General features: G+C 43.0%; 3 protein-coding genes across 3 annotated transcripts; 1 reads left to right on the top strand and 2 right to left on the bottom strand.

Annotated features, from left to right (window-relative positions):
- Positions 1–155: 155 nt before the first annotated feature.
- On the bottom strand, positions 156–1,314 carry LOC115669199 (germin-like protein subfamily 1 member 7). The gene is made up of 2 exons (XM_056306454.1): positions 1,163–1,314; positions 156–1,040 (listed from the first exon to the last, which is right to left on the bottom strand). The coding sequence occupies exons 1-2, from the start codon at positions 1,272–1,274 to the stop codon at positions 490–492; spliced, it is 663 nt and encodes a 220-aa protein (XP_056162429.1). The 5' UTR covers positions 1,275–1,314; the 3' UTR covers positions 156–489.
- Positions 1,315–2,702: 1,388 nt separating this feature from the next.
- On the top strand, positions 2,703–3,427 carry LOC130136246 (germin-like protein subfamily 1 member 17). The gene has a single exon (XM_056306446.1). The coding sequence runs from the start codon at positions 2,741–2,743 to the stop codon at positions 3,410–3,412; it is 672 nt and encodes a 223-aa protein (XP_056162421.1). The 5' UTR covers positions 2,703–2,740; the 3' UTR covers positions 3,413–3,427.
- Positions 3,428–11,284: 7,857 nt separating this feature from the next.
- LOC115681478 (germin-like protein subfamily 1 member 20) lies at positions 11,285–12,282 on the bottom strand. Its single transcript, XM_030605437.2, has 2 exons — positions 12,038–12,282; positions 11,285–11,915 (listed from the first exon to the last, which is right to left on the bottom strand). Exons 1-2 carry the CDS (start codon positions 12,228–12,230, stop codon positions 11,365–11,367), a joined length of 744 nt encoding a protein of 247 aa, XP_030461297.1. The 5' UTR covers positions 12,231–12,282; the 3' UTR covers positions 11,285–11,364.
- Positions 12,283–23,592: the final 11,310 nt, after the last annotated feature.

Consider the following 23,592-nt stretch of genomic DNA (forward strand, 5'->3'; position numbering starts at 1 on the left):
TTACAGTTCCGAAAATTGCTCACACCCCACCTATCCATAAGATTAGAATGCATCACAGTTGCTAATATAAAACGATCATAATCACCTCCGTGGCATAATTTCTTAATTAAACATGACTAATCTAGGCAAAATGGAAACCGAGATTACACGTCAGTTGCTAACGATTGTATCACTATCCATGCAACGGAGACAAAAGATGACCACACATTCTGATATCCAACACAAACTCCAGCACAAAACGTGAGCAATAAAAAGTTCTTTGGGAGAATGTGCAACAGCAGAATCTGTTGGAAGTGAAAGAAGAAATCAAATACACATCAACCTAAGCGAGTCTAGTTCACATCAATCGTGAAGAATGATCCTATAGTACTCACACATTCACCAGTACACAAAGAGCACTTCTCTTATTTGGAAACAATTGTCAGTCTAAGCAAATCATGTATGGACAATGTAGGGGTAATCCGATGTCTTGGAGGTCAACGTATCCGCTTAATTGTCGTACCAAAACTGCGCCTGGAGGTAGTCGACAACCTTCTTGTCCACTTGGAAGGCCTTGGTGAGAACATCGGCCGATATGGGCGGCTTCGATCCGAACACCGCATTAGCGACGGTAATGACTCCGGGGTTCTGGCTGCTCAGAGCAGCAAATGCCTGTGCAGGGGTCTTTCCTACGTTCAGCTGGAAGTGGATGAGACCGATTGGGAACGCAAACACATCCCCTTTGTACAAGACTTTGGTGAAGAGGGTGTTATTTAATTGGTTGGACGTGACGAAGCCGACAAGCAGCGTGCCCTCAGCGACGACCAGAATCTCGGACCCACGAGGGTGAGTGTGGGGAGGATTCAGGCCACCCGGAGCGAAGTCGATACGAGCCATGGAAATGCCGAGAGTGTTGAGTCCAGGAAATTGGTCCACAAAAGCGGGTGTGACTTTCGATCCAAGCGAATTCGCAGTATTCCCCGGGTATCTGAACCCCTTAAAGAGGAAATCATCTGCCATGACTTGTTTTGTGTCCTTGCAAAACTTTCCATTCACAAATACTGCATAAGAAAGGGAATTCGTGTTATTAGGCTTATCCAAGGAGAAACTCTTTTTGGAGCAATTCCTTTACGATCATTAGAACAGAAATATACGAGTGACGCCTCTATGGCAGAGATCCTACCTTTGGGGTCATTGACGGCCACACAGAAGTCCTGAAGAGGACTGGGGTCGTAGGCGAAAGCGGTGGCTGTTGCCAGAGCCAAGATGAGAAGGCTAGTTGGAAGAAACTTCATTGGGGTTGTGTGCCGGAGAGTTGGGGCTTGGATATCTTCTCCTTTTGTTTGCTTGAGATAGGAGCGGGATGTCTTGCATGGAGAAGTGATCCCTTTTTATAGAAGATGGTGGTGTTGACCCAGTATTAAATTTTCCATGATACGCAACACGGCCAGGCCTATACCAAGTCTCCTATGTGCTTGTTAATATCTTATTCCCAGAGATGAATTGTTCCAAAACTCAAAAGGCCTCTTACTTTGGCCCATCCGCTTTCCCACATAAGAAAACGCTTGTTATCCAATATAGAAATTGACTTCTTCAATCATCTTTAAACCTTGGGTTTCCTTCTTTACTGTTTTAATGTCCTGTGCTGATTCTGGCTCGGCTGGACAGAGCGAGGGCCAATTCTTCTCTGAGGGCATCGTTTGATCAAATCAATATGTCCATTAAAAATGGCGTAGGAACCAATGTGTTCACATGCATCTCGGTCCTCCACCTGGAAAACACTAAATCACTTCCTATAGATATTATGTTTACTTTCTTATACAAACATGCGGGGTGTTCGAATTAAAGGAATATCCATAAATCATCGGCAAAAGAACACTACAAGTGCCATAACTTGTGTACGGCGCTCACTTTAGTGCCATAACTTGTGTACGGCGCTCACTTTAGTGCTAAAATTTTTGAAAAACGATCACTTAAGTGCTACAATTTTTGAAAAACGATCACTTAAGTGCCAACTCCGGTGCCGTACACAATTTTTCGCCGGAAATCTGACGTGGCATTTTTTTTATTAATTTCTGAAGCTGACATGGCTCGCCGGAGTCTCGCCGGAGATTGGCACTTAAGTGATCGTTTTTCAAAAATTTTAGCACTTAAATGATCGTTTTTCAAAATTTTTAGCACTTAAGTGATCGCTTTTCAAAAATTTTAGCACTGAAGTGATCCAAAAAAAAGTTATGACACTTAAGTGATCGTTTTTCCTCCGACTTGGCACCAAAGTGATCCGAAAAAAAGTTATGGCACCAAAGTGAGCGCCGTACACAAGTTATGGCACTTATAGTGTCCTTTTGCCATAAATCATCTGTTCCCTCAGTTTTCTAGGTCTGATTACCCGTTTTCTAAAAATTCGAACATAGCATCTAAATTTGAAATAGCCCTATGCATTTATTATAGACTAGAAAATCTGAGAATATAAAAAGATGAAAAGCAAAGTGGGAATCCTTCTCGTCGAAGACGGAATGACTAGTTCTCAATGAGAACGCGTTTAGTTTTACAATGATTCCCCAGCAACACGGAAGAATAAACAATTGTCATGGACTTGGCAGCGTTCCTGGCTTCGGCTGCTTCTTGCAGGCCAATTGACTGGGACTGAGTCAAATGAATGACTCCAATATGTAGATTTGCTACGCATGGAGCATTTCACAACAATTCTCAACGAAGCAAAATTACCGATACAGACTAAACCAAGCTCAGAAATTTTTCCATGATGAAGTTCTTTCAAATATTTGTCTTCTTGGCTATGGCATCCTCCTGTGCCTTTGCCTCTGACCCAAGTCCTCTTCAGGACTTCTGTGTCGCCGTGGATAACCCCAACTCTGCGGTGTTTGTGAATGGGATGTTCTGCAAGGACCCGAAGCTCGCCACAGCAGATGATTTCTCGTTCACAAAGTTCAGATATCCCAGGAACACAACGAATCCGCTCGGATCCAAAGTCACGACTGCTTTCGTCGACCAATTCCCGGGACTCAACACTCTCGGCATCGCCATGGCCCGCCTCGACTTTGCTCCATATGGTCTAAACCCCCCACACATCCATCCTCGTGGAACGGAGATGCTTGCGGTCGTGGAGGGCACGCTTCTTGTCGGTTTCGTCACATCCAACCAATTGAACAACACTCTATTTTCCAAAGTCCTGACCAAAGGAGATGTTTTCGTGTTTCCGCAAGGCCTCATTCACTTCCAGCTGAACATCGGACAAACTAATGCACTGGCCTTTGCTTTCTTGAGCAGCCAGAACCCGGGACTCATAACAATCGCGAATTCAGTCTTTGGGTCGAAGCCGCCCATCAATGTCGACGTCCTCACAAAGGCCTTCCATGTGGACAGCAAACTGATCAACTATCTCCAGGCACAGAACTGGTTTGACAACCATTAGACAGATGTTCACAAGAAGAATTGTGTTTGTTCATTACGTCACCGAGAAAAATTCTTTTGAAACATACTGACTTTTGGATACTAGTACAATAGCTTGTCATCTCTCTCTCTCTCTCTCGCTGAATGTGTGCGTGGCTCTACATTGTTTATGGAGATGAAACTGTATGCCATACAGTGAATCTTGCATTAAATATGAGCAGTGAACTTGCATTTTGCATCTCATCCGCAAAAGGACATTAGTAGTATTTTTTTCCTTAAAATTTCCGACTTATTTCTCTGTAATTCTGGAAAGGAAACAAATTTCATATATTCGGAGGGCTAATTTTGGATTAGTTTGGATCTTTACTTTGATGCAATTTTTGGTCAAGCGAAATTTAATTGATAACATTCAGGAAAAATCAATATGGGCACCTGGAACGGAGATCAATTTAAACGTGTACGGATTTTCAAAATATGGCGCGACTCAATTACAATTACGTACGCATTTCAAGCAGGCGCCTTTCATCACTGGAGTGCATTCGGGGAAAAAAACAACATGAGAGCAACTGCTCATGCGCGTAGAAGAAGGAATTTTTTGAAGCACTGCGACAATAATTTTTTGATCGTTGGACCAAAGAAGAAAAGCCAGGTGATGGACCACATGATTAGGCTTATGGATCTCATCTCGACAACCATGTCACTAACAAATTCCCTACTTTTCTAATTTCTTTTTGTAATTTCGCAACTTGCCTTTCATAACTAATTATTGGGCTGCCCATTGGGCTGAAAATTAATGCACTCTCCGTTTTTCCCTTCTCAGTCGACATTATTTATAATTAGTAATTTTGTGATTAATTAAATTTAATTAAATCAATAATCAATATCATTTCGTTCGGAGTCTAAACATAAAACTCGTAGACCCTCGTTTTCCTTCATAAAATTTAACAGCAAATAATACGAAAATACAAAGAGAAATTCGTCATCTTCGTCATTGTTTATTCTTCTTTCTTGACATTATGTTCAATGGGGCATGATGTGCATCTATCACCTTTATGGCCGTTCCAGGTATTGATTTCCTTTACTTGGTGTGCTCGCATTCAAACATATGAAGAGCTTCAAGGATTGTCGTGCATACAACAAATGAAAGTGTGAAATAATGCTTAAGAGGACATCTGTTGCCATATTTGAAAAGGAAGATAACCAAATATAAACTAAAATTTCTTTGGTTGTTGTTTTTATATACATGTCCTCCTTTTCTGTTTCTACGGTTTTTAATTTTGATTACCGACTTCGAACGTACTTGATAAGATGGTGCATGCCATCATGTGATATAGAACAGTTAGCGTGCGATTATCTTGAACGACGTGATTGTCAGGATCGCCGAAAATCTCGGCAATTTTTCTGATATTGGGTCTAACGACCTTGGATTGCGTTCAAAGTTGGTTGGTTGAAGCGAAATGACCGTCTGATTCGAACTCATTGCTTTGCCGTGACCTACGATGGATTTTAGCATTCCGGAGTCGTCTGGATAGGTTTTTCAGGCAGTTTTCTATGTTAGGAAATTCGTAATTGTCATTAATTTCAAATATTCTATTTGAAAGATTTGGTTTATTAGATGTTATCTTTAATTATTCGGTTTCCAATAGGAGTCCTATCTCTATATAGGATGTCCGTCTTTGTAATCGGGGGGATCACGATATCATTGAATAAAAAAAATTTCAAGTTCCTTGGAGTTGTTCCAAGTTTACGCTTTCTCTCTGCGTCATTTGGTATCAGAGCAGGATTCTCCTGTGACGATGGTCAATAACGTGAACGTTAATCTCCCCGTAGCTGAGGGCCGTGAAAGCGAGCCTATTACACGGGCTGAGTTCAACCAGTTCGTGGATCAAACCGATCGGAGGTTTCAAGAAATCCTTGATGCCATACAGCGTTTATCCACAAACCCCGCACCTGGCGTTCTTCCAGCCGAGCGAATTCCTGTCGCTCGTGATCCCGAAGTTGCTGTGGACCATGGGGTCAATCTCCGGCATAGGCGAGTAGACTATGTCGAAGACTCTGAAGACGAAGATGAAGAAGATTTCCTAGACATGCCCATTCGAAGAGAACGGCAGAATAGAGAATTCCAGAATGATCCTGTTCGCGGAGGTCGGCGCTATGGAGGACATCAACGGGATCCTGAGCAATATCAATTAAAAGTCGATCTTCCAACCTTCAACGGGAATTTGAATATCGAAGATTTCCTGGATTGGCTGTGGGAAGTCGAAAAATTCTTTGATGCCATGGAAATTGAAGAGGATCGACAAGTTAAATTAGTGGCGTACAAATTGAAGGGTGGAGCTTTGGCTTGATGGGAGCAGATGCAATTAACCCGACGTCGACAAGGAAAGACTCCCATCCAAACGTGGAATCGAATGAAATAGATGCTGAAATCACGGTTTCTCCCCACTGATTATTAGCAACTGTTGTTTCGGCAATTTCAGAATTGCAAGCAGTCGAACCGAACAGTCCAAGCTTATACAGAAGAGTTCCTCTGACTTTGCGCCCTCAATAACCTAGCTGAATCGGAAGCGCAACAAACTGCTAGGTACATAAACGGCTTGCGACTGAACATTCAAGATCGTGTTTCTTTGCATCATGTATTTTCTGTTGAAGACGCCCAAGAGATGGCGCGAAAAATTGAGATGCAATTGGAGAGGACTAGCCCTAGTATTCGTGGAAGCAATTATTCGGGTCGTGGATCATTCGAAAAGGGGAAGCAGATTGATGTCTCAGGTTCCTCAAATCAGCAAATCGGTGATACGAACCAAGCGTCGGGAAGTGTTACTGGTATGCCTAAGGAACCAGTCGCAGCAAACAACCGTACCCCGAATGTCCAGAATCCTTATGCCAAGCCGCAACCGATCAAGTGCTATAAGTGTAACGAATTGGGCCATCGTTCAAGCGAGTGTCCCCGTCGGAGAATGGCCAATATCGTTGAGCATGAAGATGAGATGAATGAGGAAGACTGGGTGGACGAAGTGGAAGATGAGGCGGGCGAGCAAGTGAATCGTGTTGTTCGTCGTTTATTGCTTGCTTTGCGAATAGAGGACACCCAGAGAAATTAGCTTTTCCGCGCTCGATGTACTGTCAACGATAGGGTATGCGATGTTATTATTGATAGCGGAAGTTGCGATAATATAGTATCAAAGACTTTAGTGGATCACTTACAGTTGAAGACGGAGCCACATTCCGCGCCTTATACAATCGGGTGGATTCGCAAAGGACCAGAGCTTAGGGTAACACATGTATGTCGTTTACCTATTTCAATTGGAAAGTCATATCAGGATACTATTGTGTGCGATGTTGTGGAGATGGATGCATGTCATGTGTTATTAGGGCGACCATGGCAATATGACGTGGATATCACTCATCGAGCTAGGGAGAATATTTATTCTTTTGTATGGAATAAGACTAAAATTACCTTGAAGCCGAGGGGTAATACTCCCCAGGTCCCAAAGAAATAGGGTTCTGGTGTTGTGCAAAGTGCAGGAGTTATGTTGAATGTTCGTAAACGTGAAGGAATGTACATGCTCGTAGAGAAGGGTGAACAACAGACTGTTGTTCGTATTCTTGAAGCTCTTAAGCCCTTGCTAAAGGCGTTCTGTGATGTCATGCCAGATGATTTACCTGACGGATTACCTCCTCTGAGGGATATCCAGCATGAGATTGACTTTCTACCAGGTGCCAGTCTCCCTAATCTGCCGCATTATTGGATGAATCCAAAGGAGAACCAGATTTTACAATAGCAGGTGGGAGAGCTCGTACAAAAAGGCTTCTTGCGCGAGAGCAAAAGCCCTTGTGCCGTTCTTGCACTTCTCACGCCAAAGAAAGATGGCAGTATGCGTATGTGCGTTGACAGCCGTGCCATTAATCGGATAACTATCAAGTATAGGTTTCCAATTCCCCGGCTTGATGACATGCTGGACAGACTTGCTGGATCACGAGTCTTTACGAAGATCGACCTTCGAAGCGGCTACCACCAAGTTCGCATCCGTCCGGGCGACGAGTGGAAGACCGCCTTTAAAACGAGTGCAGGTTTGTACGAATGGCTTGTCATGCCGTTTGGACTCACTAACGCGCCTAGTACTTTTATGCATTTGATGACTCAAGTGCTCAAACCTTTTATTGGCAAGTTTGTGGTTGTTTTCTTTGATGATATTCTCATCTATAGTCCGGACGATCGACAGCACATGGAGCACTTGAGAGATATCCTGCTAACCTTGCAGAAAAATCAATTATTTATTAATCTGAAGAAGTGCAGCTTCATGACCGAGCGACTCCTTTTCTTGGGTTTTGTTGTTGGAACGGATGGTCTTCACGTTGATGCAGAAAAGGTAGCTGTGATCCGTGATTGGCCAGTTCCACAGAATGTTGGCGAGGCTCGAAGTTTCCATGGCCTTGCGACGTTCTACAGATGTTTTATTCGAGATTTTAGTACAATTGTAGCCCCGATCACTGATTGTTTAAAGAAAGGCAAATTCCATTGGAGTGATGAAGCTTCGGTCAGCTTCAAGCTTATCAAAGAAAAACTCTCAACGACACCAGTATTGATGCTCCCTAATTTTGAGAAAGTGTTCGAGCTGGACTACGATGCTTCGGGTATTGGAATCGGCGCTGTTCTTTCCCAAGAAGGTAAGCTTATTGCTTTTTTTAGTGAGAAACTTAATGAAGTTCGTTGGCGGTGGTCTACGTATGAGCAAGAGTATTATGCTGTAGTGCGCGCTATAAAGCACTGGCAGTCCTATCTTTATCAGCAAGAATTTGTTCTTAATACTGATCATCAAGCTCTTAAATACATCAAGAGTCAGAAGCATTTGAATAGGATGCATACACGATGGGTTTCCTTTTTGGAGCGGTTTAATTTTGCGCTTCGTCATAAGGCAGGCCGTTTAAATAAAGTGGCGGATGCACTCAGTCGACGTGCTGCGACACTCGTGACCATGCGCACTGATGTTGTTGGTTTTGATCAACTTTGTTCTCTTTATCCTGAAGATGATGATTTTGGTGTTATATGGGAGAAGTGTTCTGAAGCAGGTTCCCATGGCAATATGATAATTCAGGACAGGTTCTTGTTTTTCGGCAATAGACTATGCATTCCTCATAGTTCTTTGCCGGAACAACTCATTCGAGAGCTTCATGGTGGTACTCTTGGTGGACATTTGCGACATGATAAAACTGTGGCCTTAGTGGAGGAACGGTACTATTGGCCGCAACTGAAGCGCGACGTGGGACGATTTGTCAGTAAGTGCTACATTTGTCAGACGGCTAAGGGGCATTCTCAGAACACTGGCCTTTATACTCCCTTGCCTGTTCCTTCTGGTCCGTGGGTGGATATTTCGATGGATTTCGTGTTGGGACTTCCTCGCACCCAACGAGGTGTGGATTCTGTATTCGTGGTGGTTGACAGGTTTTCCAATATGGCGCACTTTATCCCTTGCAAGAAAACTTCGGATGCTTCACATGTGGCAAGTTTGTTTTTTCGTGAGGTAGTCCGCCTTCATGGTGTACCAAAGACAATCACTTCTGATCGTGACACGAAATTCCTAAGCCATTTTTAGCATACTTTATGGCGTCTGTTTGGGACTGATTTACAATATAACAGCTCTTTTCATCCCCAAACGGACGGTCAGACAGAAGTTGTGAACCGTACTATGGCGGATATCATTCGATGCCTCTGTAGTGATGTGCCTAAGCAGTGGGATCGGTATCTTGCTCCTGCTGAGTTCGCCTTCAACGACACTATTAACCGTTCCATTGGAAAATCTCCTTTTGAGATCATTTATGGGCGTACTCCGCAGCATACTTTGGATTTGGTTCCCTTGCCCAAGATTCCTGGCTATAGTGTCGCGGCAGAACATCTGGCGACCAGAATTGAGGAAGTCCAAGCGGATGTTGCTCGCCAATTAGCTGCTTCGAATTCAAAGTATAAGGAACATGCTGATAAACGGCACCGTTCAAAAATTTTTGAAGTAGGCAAAGAGGTCATGGTTTTCCTGCGAAAGGAGCGCTTTCATGTTGGTACCTATAATAAGCTGAAGCACAAAAAGGTTGGTCCTTGCCAAATCTTGAAGAAGATCAACGACAATGCTTATGTTGTTGACTTCCCTGATGATCTCAACATTTCTCTTACATTTAATATGGCGGACTTATTTGAGTATCATTCTTCTGATACTCCCCTCTATCCTGATCATAACTCGAGGGCGAGTTTTTCCGCAAAGGGAGGGAAAAATGATGTAGAACAGTTAGCGTGCGATTTTCTTGAACGACGTGATCGTCAAGATCACCGAAAATCTCGGCAATTTTTCTGTTCTTGGGTCTGACGACCTCGGATTTCGTTCAAAGTTGGTTGGTTGAAGCGAAATGACCGTTCGTTTCGAACTCACTGCTGTGCTGTGACCTACGATGGATTTTAGCATTCCGGAGTCGTCTGGATAGGTTTTTCAGGTAGTTTTCTATGTTAGGAAATTCGTAATTGTCATTAATTTCAAATATTCTATTTGAAAGATTTGGTTTATTATATGTTATCTTTAATTATTCGGTTTCCAATAGGAGTCCTATCTCTATATAGGATGTCCGTCTTTGTAATCGGGGGAAACACAGTATCATTGAATAAAAAAAATTTCAAGTTCCTTGGAGTTGTTCCAAGTTTACACTTTCTCTCTGCGTCATCATGTCATTTAGTAAGAAACTTTTAGTAAACCAAGAGAGTATTATAGTTTCGAAAATTGCTCACACCCCGCCTATCCATAAGATTAGAATGCGTCACAGTTAGTAATGTCAAACCATCACAATCACCTCCGTGGCATAATTTCTTAATTAAACATGACTAATCTAGGCAAAATGGAAACGGAGATTACACATTAATTGCTAACAGTTGCATCACAATCCATGCAAACGGAGACAACAGATGACCACACATTCTGATATCCAACACGAACTCCAGCACAAAACATGAGCAATAAAGAGTTCTTTGGGAGAAAGTGCAGCTGCAGTATCTGTTGGAAGTGAAAGAAGAAATCAAATACACATAAACCTAAGTGAGTCTGGTTCAAATCAATCATAAAGAATGATCCTGTAGTACTGTGTTGTAATATAACGCAGAAACGACAGGATTTTGCAAATTAAGTCAATGCGAAAATACCAGAGAAATAAACGAGAAACGATAAAGGACACCAGAGATTTACGTGGTTCGGTCTGAATATCGGTACCTACATCCACGGGGAGAGCCAGCAACAAATAATCCACTATAATCAGAGAATCAGAGTTACAATTCGCTCATACGCTCGAGTGTTTCCTACACCTAAATTTAAGCCCAAACCCAAAGTATTTACGAATAAACAATTTAATTGGACAAAATAAGCTCGATCACTGCACAAATCTCCGTGTGTTGAAGCCCAAAGTGAAACGCTCTCGTAAAATCAAAATAAAGAACGTCGTACGTACTTTATATTTGTTCTCGCGCGGCATCCTTCCCGGAGAGCTTCGTGGGCGTTCTCGGCTTGTGCGGTTCTGTGCGTGTGCGGCTTCAAACCCTCGCAGAGATACCATGCCTTTTATATGTGTGCCCCTTCTTTCTCTTTTATTTTATTATTTTAATTCCAAGAGTCAACAAAGAATAACTTTGACCAGGGCCCACCAGTTTTCCTTCTCTGTTGAAGACGTCCTTCACTTTACGTGCCATCAGAAGGATTTCTTTTATAGGCAATTTTGAATATTTTCTCCAAAAGAAAATATATATATCTTCACAATAAATATGAAATTTATCCAAGCGAGTCATATTCCGTAAACAATTCAAACTCGAGACATAAATTCAACATACCGAAACTTTGCCATTAACAAAGAGCACTTCTCTTATTTGGAAACAATTGTCAATCTAAGCAATCATGTGTGGACAATATAGGGGTAATCCGATGTCTTGGAGGTCAACGTATCCGCCTAATTGTCGTACCAAAACTGCGCCTGGAGGTAGTCAACAACCTTCTTGTCCACTTGGAAGGCCTTGGTGAGAACATCGGCCGATATGGGCGGCTTCGATCCGAACACCGCATTAGCGATGGTAATGACTCCTGGGTTCTGGCTGCTCAGAGCAGCAAAGGCCAGTGCGGGGGTCTTTCCAATGTTCAGCTGGAAGTGGATGAGACCGATTGGGAACGCAAACACATCCCCTTTGTACAAGACTTTGGTGAAGAGAGTGTTGTTTAATTGGTTGGACGTGACGAAGCCAACGAGTAGCGTGCCCTCAGCGACGACCAGAATCTCGGACCCACGAGGGTGAGTGTGGGGAGGATTCAAGCCACCCGGAGCGAAGTCAATACGGGCCATGGAAATGCCGAGAGTGTTGAGTCCTGGGAATTGGTCCACAAAAGCGAGCGTGACTTTCGATCCGAGCGAATTCGCAGTATTCCCTGGGTATATGAACCCCTTAAAGAGGAAATCATCTGCCGTGACTTGTTTTGGGTCCTTGCAAAACTTTCCATTCACAAAGACTGCATAAGAAACCGAATTTGTGTGATTAGGCTTATTCAAGCAAAAACTCTTTCTGGAGCAATTCCTTTAGGATCATTAGAACGGAAATATACGAGTGACGCCTCTATGGCAGAGGTCCTACCTTTGGGATCATTGATGGCCACACAGAAGTCCTGAAGAGGACTGGGGTCGTAGGCGAAAGCGGTGGCTGTTGCCAGAGCCAAGATGAGAAGGCAAGTTGGAAGAAACTTCATTGGGGTTGTGCACCGGAGAGTTGAGGCTTCGATATCTTCTCTTCTTCTGTTTGCTTGAGATAGGAGCGGGATGTCTTGCATGGAGAAGTGATCCCTTTTTATAGAAGATGGTGGTGTTGACCCAGTATTAAATTTTCTGTGATAAGCAACACGGCCAGACCTATACCAGGTCTCCTATGTGCTTGTTAATATCTTATTCCCAGAGATGAATTGTTCCAAAACTCGAAAAGCCTCTTACTTTGACCCATCCTCTTCCCCAGATAAGAAAAAGCTTGTTATCTGATATAGAAATGGACTTCTTCAATCATCTCTAAATCTTCGGTTTTCTTCTTTACTGTTTTGATGTCATGCGCAGATTCTAGCTCAGCTGGATTGAGCGAGGGCCGATTCTTCTCTAAGTGCTTCGTTTGATCAAATTAATCTGTCCATTAAAAATGATGTAGGAACCTGTGCTCACAAGCATCTCCATCCTCCACCGGGAAAACACTTATTCATTTCCTATAGATGTTATGTATACTTCCTTATACAAACATGCAGGATGTTCACATTAACGGGAATATCCACAAATCATCAGTTCCCTCAGTTTGATTACCCGCGCTCTAAAAATTACAACGTGGCATCTAAAGTTGAATTAGCCGTATGCATCCATTGTAGTCTAGAAAATCTGAGAATGGGAAAAGATGAAAAGTGAAGTGGATCTCTTCTCGTCAAAGACGGAATGACTAATTCTCTATGAGAACTCGTTTATTTTTTCAGGCAAGGCAGAAACATGAGGTGGTTGAGGTTGCAGAATGATTCCCCAGCAACACGGAAGTATAAACAATTGTCGTGGACTTGGCAGCGTTCCTGGCTTCTGCTTCTTCCTGCAGGCCAATTGACTGGGACAAAGTCAAATGACTGACGCCTATGTATAGAGTTGCTAAACATTCCGCATTTCACAACAATTCTCAACGAAGCAGAATTACCAAGACCATCAAGCTCAGAAATTTTTCCATGATGAAGTTCTTTCAAACATTTGTCGTCTTGGCTTTGGCATCATCCCGTGCCTTTGCCTCTGAACCGAGTCCTCTTCAGGAGAAAATGTTCAGTAGTACCAAAGTGCCACGTCAGCCGCTAACGTGGCACGCATTTGTCTAGTCAGATCCATTCAGAGGCTGACACTTGGCGAACTTATTATAATTGATTAAACACGTCTGAGAATTGGACTGGTGCCCATAAATGCTTTTAGCAGCGTTTTGCAGCAAAAAATTTGAACGCCTGCCCAGAAAAGAACAGAGAGTTTCTCCTTCGTCCTTCGAATGCTTAGAATTGCTCAAACGTCTCTGATTTCGATTAGAATCGAACTTCTTCATCTTCGCTCAACCGTGTTAGAAATTAAACCAAATTTGTTAGTACTTGTTTCCTTTTTGAGTCTGTTCGTATTTCCATATTTTGATAGATATTGTGAGATATTGTTTCTAGTTATATGTTAGGAAAGTTTCCTAATTCAATTAGATTTCCTAATTAGAATAGATTTCCTAGAAAGAGGTTTCCTATTTCGAATCAAACTATGGTCTATATATAGTCTATTTCTCTTGTAATTGAGACATGTAATAGAAAGACGCGAATTGCGATTGTTTCACCTTCAAAAATTCCTTTCATCAAATCAATATTGTTGCCGCGCCTCTGACGCTCAACAAATTGGTATCAGAGCTTACGGTTCGTGATCATGGCCTCAACGAACAATCAGCTTCCTCTTCAATACCCTCGTCTTACCAAAGAAAATTATGGTAACTGGGCTGTTAGAATGAAAGCTCTACTCGGCGCCTACGGTGTGTGGAAATTTGTTAACACTGGCTATGATGAGCCAGAGGATGAAGCCACGTTGAACCAGAATCAAAGGAATGCCTTGGAGAAGGATCGAACGAAAGATCAATATGCCCTGTCGATCATCTATCAAGCGTTAGATGATTCCATGTTCGAAAAAGTTTCGAACGCCACTACCGCTAAAGAGGCATGGGAGATTCTTCAAAACACACATCAAGGAGTTCAGAAGATTCGCCTTCAAACCTTGAGAGGCGAATTCGAGGTAATTCGTATGAAAGAATCTGAATCGATTGCTGATTATTTCACGAGAATTTTGGCAATTGTTAATCAGATGAAAAGAAACGGAGAAGAAGTTTCCGATGTTTGTGTTTTTGAGAAAATACTTCGGTCCTTAGACAAGAAGTATGATTATATTGCGGTTGCAATCGAAGAATCCAAAGACTTGGATGCCATGACGGTCGATGAACTTATGGGTTCATTACAAGCCCATGAAGAAAGGTTTAGAAAGAAAAAGATTGAACCGGTGGAGGAAGTTCTCCAAACGCAATTGACCATTCGAGATGAGAAGGAGCAAAGAAGAGATCCCGTACAAAATCGCGGGACAAATCAAGATCGTGATCGAGGTCGTGGCCGAGGTCACTTTCGAGGAAGAGGTCGCGGACGAAGCAGAGGAGATCCTGCTCGAAGTGATGGACGATACCAGTACCAAAGAGGTGTTCGTGGAAGAGGAAAGAACTCAACAAGCCAATGGTATGATAAATCTAAAATCCGATGTTATCATTGCAATAAACTTGGCCATTATGCTTCTAACTGTTGGAATAAAGAAAGTAGCAAACCAAACGAAAAGGCGAACTTGGTAAATAATGATAATCAAGTTCTCTTATTGGCATTCAAAGAAGATGAAGAAGGTCAAAGCGATACGTGGTATTTGGATACCGGCGCAAGTAATCACATGTGTGGGAGAAAGGAGATGTTTGCCGAGTTAGATGAGACAATTAAAGGGAATGTCTCATTCGGTGATAACTCTAAAATTCTTGTTGAAGGGAAAGGTACAATTTTGATTCGCTTAAAGAATGGTGCACGTCAGTTTATTACTAATGTTTATTATGTTCCAAAAATGTCAAGCAATATCTTGAGTTTGGGACAACTTCTGGAGAAAGGTTATACTGTTCATATGAGAGATCTTAATCTTATGTTGAGAGATCGAAATAATAAATTGATTGCAAAGGTGAAGATGTCGAAGAACAGGATGTTTATTCTTAATATAAAGAGTGAGATGTCTCGATGTCTAAAGACGTGCGTAGATGATCCTTCATGGTTGTGGCATTTGAGGTTTGACCATCTCAATTTTGGCGGACTCAATTTGCTTTCTCGCAAGAAGATAATTTATGGCTTACCACATATTGATCATCCCGATCAATTATGTGAAGGGTGTGTTATCGGCAAGCATTCCAGAACTAGCTTTCCGAAGGAGGCGACTTATCGAGCGAAGAAGCCGCTTGAGTTGATTCATTCTGATTTGTGTGGCCCGATCAATCCTCACTCATATGGTAATCATCGATATTTTGTTACTTTTATTGATGATTTTACTCGGAAAACTTGGGTGTATTTTTTGAAAGAAAAGACAGAAGTGTTTGATATTTTCAAACAATTCAAGAACCTGGCTGAAAAGGAAAGCGGCTATTTTATCAAGGCTTTGAGGACTGATCGTGGTGGAGAATTCACCTCAGCCATATTCAACAAATTCTGTGAAAATCATGGTATTCAGCGTTTCTTGACGGCCCTGTATTCTCCTCAACAAAACGGTGTGGCTGAACGGAAAAATAGAACCATTCTTGATATGGTTCGAAGCATGTTGAAGAGCAAAAATTTGTCCAAGGAACTTTGGGCAGAAGTTGTTTCGTGTGCCGTCTATCTTCAAAATAGATGTCCAACATATGGACTTGAAGGCGTAACTCCGCAAGAGGTATGGACCGGGAGAACACCAAGTGTTTCGCACTTGAGAATTTTTGGGAGCATTGCATATGCTCATGTCCCGAATCAAAAAAGATCGAAACTTGAAGACAAGAGCAAAAAGCTCATCTTTATCGGGTATGACTCATCATCCAAAGCCTATCGATTATTTAACCCTAACACTTTGAAAATGTATGTAAGTAGAGATGTCAAGTTCGATGAAAATGGAATGTGGGAAGAAAATCTAAAAGAAGAAGCGAATGTTCGTGATGATTCCGATCAAACAAAGTTGAAAGATCAACCTTCACCTTCTTCTCAACATCTTATTCAAGTTCATCAACACCATCCTCTTTAAATAGTGTCGATGAACCGCTAGTGCCAAGATCAAAAAGATTGTCTGAAATTTACGAAGCTACCAAAGAGCTCCATCTTATATGTCTTCTTGCAAATTATGAACCACTTGCTTATGATGATGCGGCCAAAGAAGAAAAGTGGAGGAAAGCCATGAATGAAGAAATTGAAGCCATCCAGAAAAATCAAACATAGGAGCTTGCTAATCTTCCGAAGGACAAGAAATCAATTGGTGTTAAATGGGTGTACAAGGCCAAGAAGAATGAGAAAGGTGAAGTAACAAGGTACAAAGCTAGATTAGTAGCGAAGGGGTACAAGCAAAAAGCCGGAATCAACTATGATGAAGTTTTTGCCCCTGTCATCCGCATGGAAACGATTAGATTGATTATTTCCATTGCTGCTCAAAATAATTGGCGGATTTATCAAATGGATGTCAAATCAGCATTCTTGAATGGCATCCTTGAAGAAGAAATTTATGTCGAACAACCCGAGGGGTTTGTTGTGAAAGGTTATGAAGGCAAAGTGCTAAGGTTGAAGAAAGCTCTATATGGGCTTAAACAAGCACCGAGAGCATGGAATTCCAGAATTGATGCATATTTTAAGGCGAATGGATTCTCTCAATGTCCATACGAGCATGCACTCTATTTGAAGCAAGAAAAAGGTGATATTCTACTCACCTGTTTATATGTTGATGATCTTGTTTTTACAGGAAATAATTCGGCGATGATTGATGCTTTTAAGGCATCGATGGTGAAAGAATTTGAGATGACCGATAATGGTCTCATGAATTATTTCCTTGGTATCGAAGTGAAGCAAAGTGCCGATGGGATTTTTATTTCCCAAAAAGGATACGCAGAAAATATCCTTGAAAAATTCAACATAAAGAATTGTATGCTGGTCAATACACCAATGGAGTGTGGAACCAAGCTTTCGAAGTTTGATGATGATGCCGATGTTGATTCGACATATTATAGAAGCTTGATTGGAAGTTTGAGATACTTGACATGCACGAGACCGGATATTATGTATAGTGTTGGAATTGTTAGTCGATACATGGAGAAGCCGAAATCATCTCATCTTAAAGCTGCAAAGAGAGTACTTCGGTACATCAAAGGTACTATTTCTCATGTTTACACTATTATTGCTCTGAATCTTTCAAACTTAGAGCTTATTCGGATAGTGATTATGGTGGAGATATCGACGATCGAAAAAGCACCACGGGATTTGTATTTTTCTTGTGCGACACTGCTTTCACGTGGTCATCAAAGAAGCAATCAAGTGTTACTCTGTCGATATGTGAAGCTGAATATGTAGCTGCATCTTCATGCGTTTGTCATGCAATATGGTTGAGAAGACTACTCAAAGATATTATTATGGAGCAGAAGAAAGCAACGGAGATTTTTGTTGGTAATGTTTCTGCTATTGCTTTGGCGAAAAATCCAGTTTTTCATGAACGAAGTAAACATATCGATGTTCGATATCACTTCATCCGAGAACAGGTTAAAGAGAATGAAGTTGAAGTATTGCATGTGAAGACCGGAGATCAAGTAGCAGATATTTTTACTAAACCTCTCAAGATCGATGCTTTTCGAAAGTTCAAAAGCCTGCTTGGAATGATTGATGGAAGGGAATTTGGTTTAGGGGGGAGTGTTAGAAATTAAACCAAATTTGTTAGTACTTGTTTCCTTTTTGAGTCTGTTCGTATTTCCATATTTTGATAGATATTGTGAGATATTGTTTCTAGTTATATTTTAGGAAAGTTTCCTAAGTCAATTAGATTTCCTAATTAGAATAGGTTTCCTAGAAAGAGGTTTCCTATTTCGAATCAAACTATGGTCTATATATAGTCTATTTCTCTTGTAATTGAGACATGCAATAGAAAGACGCGAATTGCGATTGTTTCACCTTCAAAAATTCCTTTCATCAAATCAATATTGTTGCCGCGCCTCTGACGCTCAACAGACCGCAGCCTCGAATACCTCCATTTTCGCGACTACCGCCGCTCGAAGATCTCCACTTTCGCAAAGACTGCCGCTCGACAGTCACTTCCAAGTCCTCCATGTTCGCGAGGATGGCCGCTTCGAAGACCTCCACTTTCATGAAGACCGCCGCTTTTGCTTATAAGACCTCCTTGAAGCGGTGGGAGATGGAATTCCCAATCCTAGACTCTGATTTCCAAAGCTTTTTTGTGCTCTTCGCGGCATTTTCCCAGGTTCGTCGACCCCTCTCTGTTCTTAGCCGTTTGGCTGCAGAGGAAAGAAAGAAAATACTCAACTAATAGCTATTCTTTGTCAATGATTATCATTAACCTTGATCACAGGGAAAATGGAGTTTTTGCTTGTCTTGGCAACCAAGAATAGCGATTGTTTGTAATAGGGTGCTGCATTTCCATTTAGCTGTTTGTTGATAAAATTTCTATCCTTTAAATTTTGGGTTATTTCTGTTTGCAGACGCAACCAAGAGTTTTTCAAGAAGTTATGATGAAAGATTAATAATCATCGACTCAATTTCATCCCTGATCACGCCAATACTTGGCAGCAGTGGTTCATAGGGTACACACTCTTGAATGTACGCGCAGTTTCCATGTCTTCTAAAGCACTGGACTGATATGATTTATGTATATTATGCCTCGACGTGCAATTTGCATTTATCATCATTGTCTCCACAAAATGTGGACGTAGCCGAGCTTGGAGAGGCATCAAACGAAAATGAACAAAGTGGAACTTGAGTGGAGCAACATAAGTTTGACCGCTGTAATTCTTCAATCTTTAACGAAATTATTATTTGAATGACAGTATCTAGATGTCCAGATGAAACTCGCATTCTTTAAGGTAAACATATTGTTCAAAGCTTCATATGAGAAATTAATATCTATGCATTGTAGCCGCTTCTACAAGAAAAATCGAAGGAGAATTTTTTTATTATAGCATACATAAAAACTTCTGAACAATCCCAACTTCTGTTTGTTCACGAAATTGGCAAATTACAGTAAATTGCTCGCTAGGATGAGCACAATGTCAAATTGGGCGCGCAAAAATGGATGCCAGAATAGTTAGCTACCAGAGTATGCGCCATATTCATCTCCCTTTCTAGCTATAGACTCGAAACTTCTCTATGATCCATTTTCAAGGTAATATATACTATATAAGGTAAGCAACAATCTCTCCGAAAATAGAAGTTGAGAAATATATAGAAAATGTCAAGCGATGAACAAAGAAATCTTCCCCAAACAAAAACAGATCCTTGAAATTCTGATGCATCGATTGCTTCCACATTCAACATGCTTGCTGAAGGAAGATTAAAAAAGCAAACGTTTTTTGGGGTTCCTGCACAAAAGAGTATTAGAATTACCTTATGTCTTTCTAATGCTCAGATGCATTTTTAGAATGGAATGCTGCATATAAGTAAGCCAAAAGGAGTAATGGAATAGTTTTATCACATTAAATAAGCATCGTGAGGTGGGATTGGTGGAGAGTGTTATTCGCAATTACATACAAATGTGCATCTTTGCAATACTCCTTTACTTTTGTTTGCTTTTTGTCCTTTTTTGCACTTCAAATCCCTTGCAAATTGCTCATGCATTATATGTATTGTAAGTTTCATCTTCATTAGCAAACATCATGCCAATTCTAAATTCAAATTCTACATCAATATTATGCACGATAATATTATCTTTTGAAAACTCCAATATTTTACGATAAGAATCTAATCATTAATATAAAGCAAATACAAATTTAATTCTAAAAAGACAGTCATGGCCATTTCTCCTGAGAACAAGGCGTTGCTGGAAGTGAATCTCAAAAACGAGTTTTGCAGTCCGCCCATATTGGTTTCTCACGGTGACGCGGAGAGGCGTTCAATCCTTGTTTGGCCTCAAGGATTGCATTCCGACCAAAGCATCTAACACAATCCCACGACTTTTTAGCAAATCATGAACCATTCATCTCCATATTAGTGCCCACAGTGTTATCATTAACTAAGCAGGACTCAAATTGACTCAACAAGTGCGAAACGAAAGAAAAAAAATGAAAGTTTAGAACAGCTCTGCAAGCATCGCACTCATAAACAGAGTAATCAGCGAGCTCCGGCAACAGATTCACGCACTTGGGACACCGAACCAGCCGAACTTTCTCCGCGTTCTCCAATCAAAGACAAACCTCTGAGAACCAGAGCGACAAGTCAAAGCAGAATATAAAAAGCTTCTTTTATTATATGGGAGAAAATCAGGGGGACGGAAGGTCATTGAGCTGGATTCCTGAGGCCACTGGGTGGTCTCTAATGCGAGCTTTTTATATGGGAGAAAATGCAAAAGTACACCACAAGTTCCATAACTTGTGTACGGCGATCACTTTGGTGTCATAACTTCTTTTCGGATCACTTTGGTGCCAAGTCGGAGGAAAAGAAATGACTTTGGTGCCAATTTGGCCAAAAATCCGACGTGGCATTTTTTATTCATTTTTTACGCCGACGTGGCTCGCCGGAGGCTGAGTCAACGTGTATAGTCAGCATTTTTAATTTTAAATATTTTTTTTCCTTTTTTTTTCTTTCCTTTTTCTTTTCTTTTCTTTTTTTTCTTTTCTCCCCTCGCCGGCCGGTTGTCGGTGGCCGGCTGGCCACCGGCGAAGCCCGGGAAAGGCTGGGCGAGGGCGGCCTTGCCCATGGCCGGCGAGGGGCGACCGACCCTCGCCGGTGACAGGCGAGGCCGAGGGCGAGGCCGCCCTCGCCGGATACTGGCGAGGCCGGCCCTTGCCGGCGACAAGCGAGGCCGGCCCTCGCCGGATCCGGCGAGGGCCAGCGATGGCGACCCTCGCCGGCGTCGGGCGAGGAAGCCCTCGCACGGGCGGGCGAGGTCGCCCACGCCCGACTCGGGCGAGGCGACCCTCACCCGCCCGGGCGAGAGCGCCTCGCCCGACGCCGGCGAGGGTCGCCCTCGCCGGATCCGGCGAGGGCGACCCTCGCGAGCGTCGGGCGAGGGCAGCTCTCGCCCGGGCGGGCTAGGGTCGCCCTCGCCCGAGTCCGGCGTGGGCGGCCCTCGCCCGACGCCGGCGAGGCGACCCTCGCCCGGCGTCGGGCGAGGAAGCCCTCGCTTGAGTCGGGTGTGGGCGGCCCTCGCTTGGGCAGGCAAGGGCCGGCCTCGCTTGTCGCCGGCGAGGGTCGGCCGCCCCTCACCGGCCATGGGCAAGGCCGCCCTCGCCCAGCCCTTCCCGGGCTTCGCCGGTGGCCGGCCGGCCACCGGCAACCGGCCGGCGAGGGGAGAAAAGAAAAAAAAGAAAAGAAAAGAAAAAGGAAAAAGAAAAAAAAAAGGAAAAAAATATTTAAAATTAAAAATGCTGACTGTACACGCTAAAAAAAATTATTTAAAATAAAAAATGCTGACTGTACACGCTGACTCAGCCTCCGGCGAGCCACGTCGGCGTAAAAAATGAATAAAAAATGCCATGTCGGATTTCCGGCTAAATTGGCACCAAAGTGATCTCTTTTCCTCCGACTTGGCACCAAAGTGATCCGAAAAAAAGTTATGGCACCAAAGTGATCGCCGTACACAAGTTATGGCACTTGTGGTGTACTTTTGCCTGGGAGAAAATACAAAGCTTCTCCTTATAGATTTTCACCTTAAATCCTTCCGGCAGTCTTCAGAGCGGCGGTCTTCATGAAAGTTTTTGTGTTTCCGCAAGGCCTCATTCACTTCCAGCTGAACATTGGACAAACTAATGCCCTGGCCTTCGCTTTCTGGAGCAGCCAGAACCCGAGCCTCATAACAATCACGAATTCAGTCTTCAGGTCGAAGCCGCCAACCAATTTCGACGTCCTCACAAAGGCCTTCCAAGTGGTCAGCAAACTGATCAACTATCTCCAGGCACAAAACTGGTTTGACAACCATCAGGAATAATGTGTTGGTTCATTACATCACAAGGAAAAATTCTTTCGAATAACATACTGACTTTGGGATACTAGTACAATTGCTTGTCACCTCCCTCCCTCTCTCTCTCTCTCTCTCTCTGAATGTGTGCGTGGCTCTACATTGTTTATTGAGATGAAACTGTCACACCTCGAATCCCATCGAGCACGCGACATCCCTCTTCGGTCGAATTAGTGCGACATCCCAGGAAATGTCGCCGACCCAAATTAACCCATCAGAGTTTAATCGCGGCGGAAACATCAAACACCCAAACATTAATTTACCTGGGGTACTAGGGAGAATAAATTGCCAAACCACCAAATCTTAAACTATACCTCGAATTAAGCACAATATCCATTTACAACATAAATGTATGCCACAACCGCCAATTTACAAACCACAAAGCAAAATATGCACATTGGACTACGAAACTGCAAACCACCGTTATCACAAAAGGTTAGTAGCCTGGGTAACGCTACACCAAAATGGGACACTTCCAAACTCTTCCTCAACTCCAAAACTTCTCCCTACGCCCTCTAGATGGCGCCCACTCTGACTCACTCTTTTCGGAATCCTCATCCGAATCCTCATCAGGCACGTGCTCATCCGTCAACTCCGAATCGGCCTCCATCTCGATCGAGAATTCTACCACATCATGATCAGAGTGCAAAACAGTTCCAAAACGCTGCGACGGCGGCGGAAGGTTCATGGCTCGGACGGGTGCTCTAAAATGGTTTGATTGAAACAACCATAAGACACTTCTCAATAAGTTCACAACCTAAACCTTACTTAGGCTACCACGTATTCCAGACAAGTCCAGACACCGAATCAAGCAACACACAAACAACATCCACACAATCGTACTAACAATCGCATGCGATCCTACCTGGGATCCATCATGCACATCCCTGCATGTCAAACAATAATACAGCCAATTCATTTATATCCATACTCATCCAGCACCATATCACGCGAGGCAAACCACACTCACACACTAACTCTCGCCATGCGTCGACTTTCACAAACCTCACGCGTCAAACCAAATCCGATTCACTCTCAACTTTTCCACCACTACCGCGCCCGCGTAAAACGCATCAGGCCAACGGTCTTCTGACCTCGTCAGGCATCGTCACCCCGTCGGGCCGGGCATCGTCACCCCGTCGGGCCGGGCATCGTCACCTCGTCAGGGACGGCATCGTCCCGCGTAAACGAACACGCCTCAGGACGGAATCCTACATTCTCAACTTTCCTTCTCTACCGCGCCCGCATAAAACGCATCAGGCCAACGGTCTTCTGACCTCGTCAGGCATCGTCACCCCGTCGGGCCGGGCATCGTCACCTCGTCAGGGACGGCATCGTCCCGCGTAAACGAACACGCCTCAGGGCGGAACTTACCCCGCGTAAACGAACACGCCTCAGGATATCACTTTTCCA

The sequence above is a fragment of the Syzygium oleosum genome, unplaced genomic scaffold (assembly GCF_021117445.2).
Source record: "Syzygium oleosum isolate NSW1041296 unplaced genomic scaffold, Sole_v2.1 Sole_v2.02, whole genome shotgun sequence".
In the NCBI taxonomy this organism is placed as follows: domain Eukaryota; kingdom Viridiplantae; phylum Streptophyta; class Magnoliopsida; order Myrtales; family Myrtaceae; genus Syzygium; species Syzygium oleosum.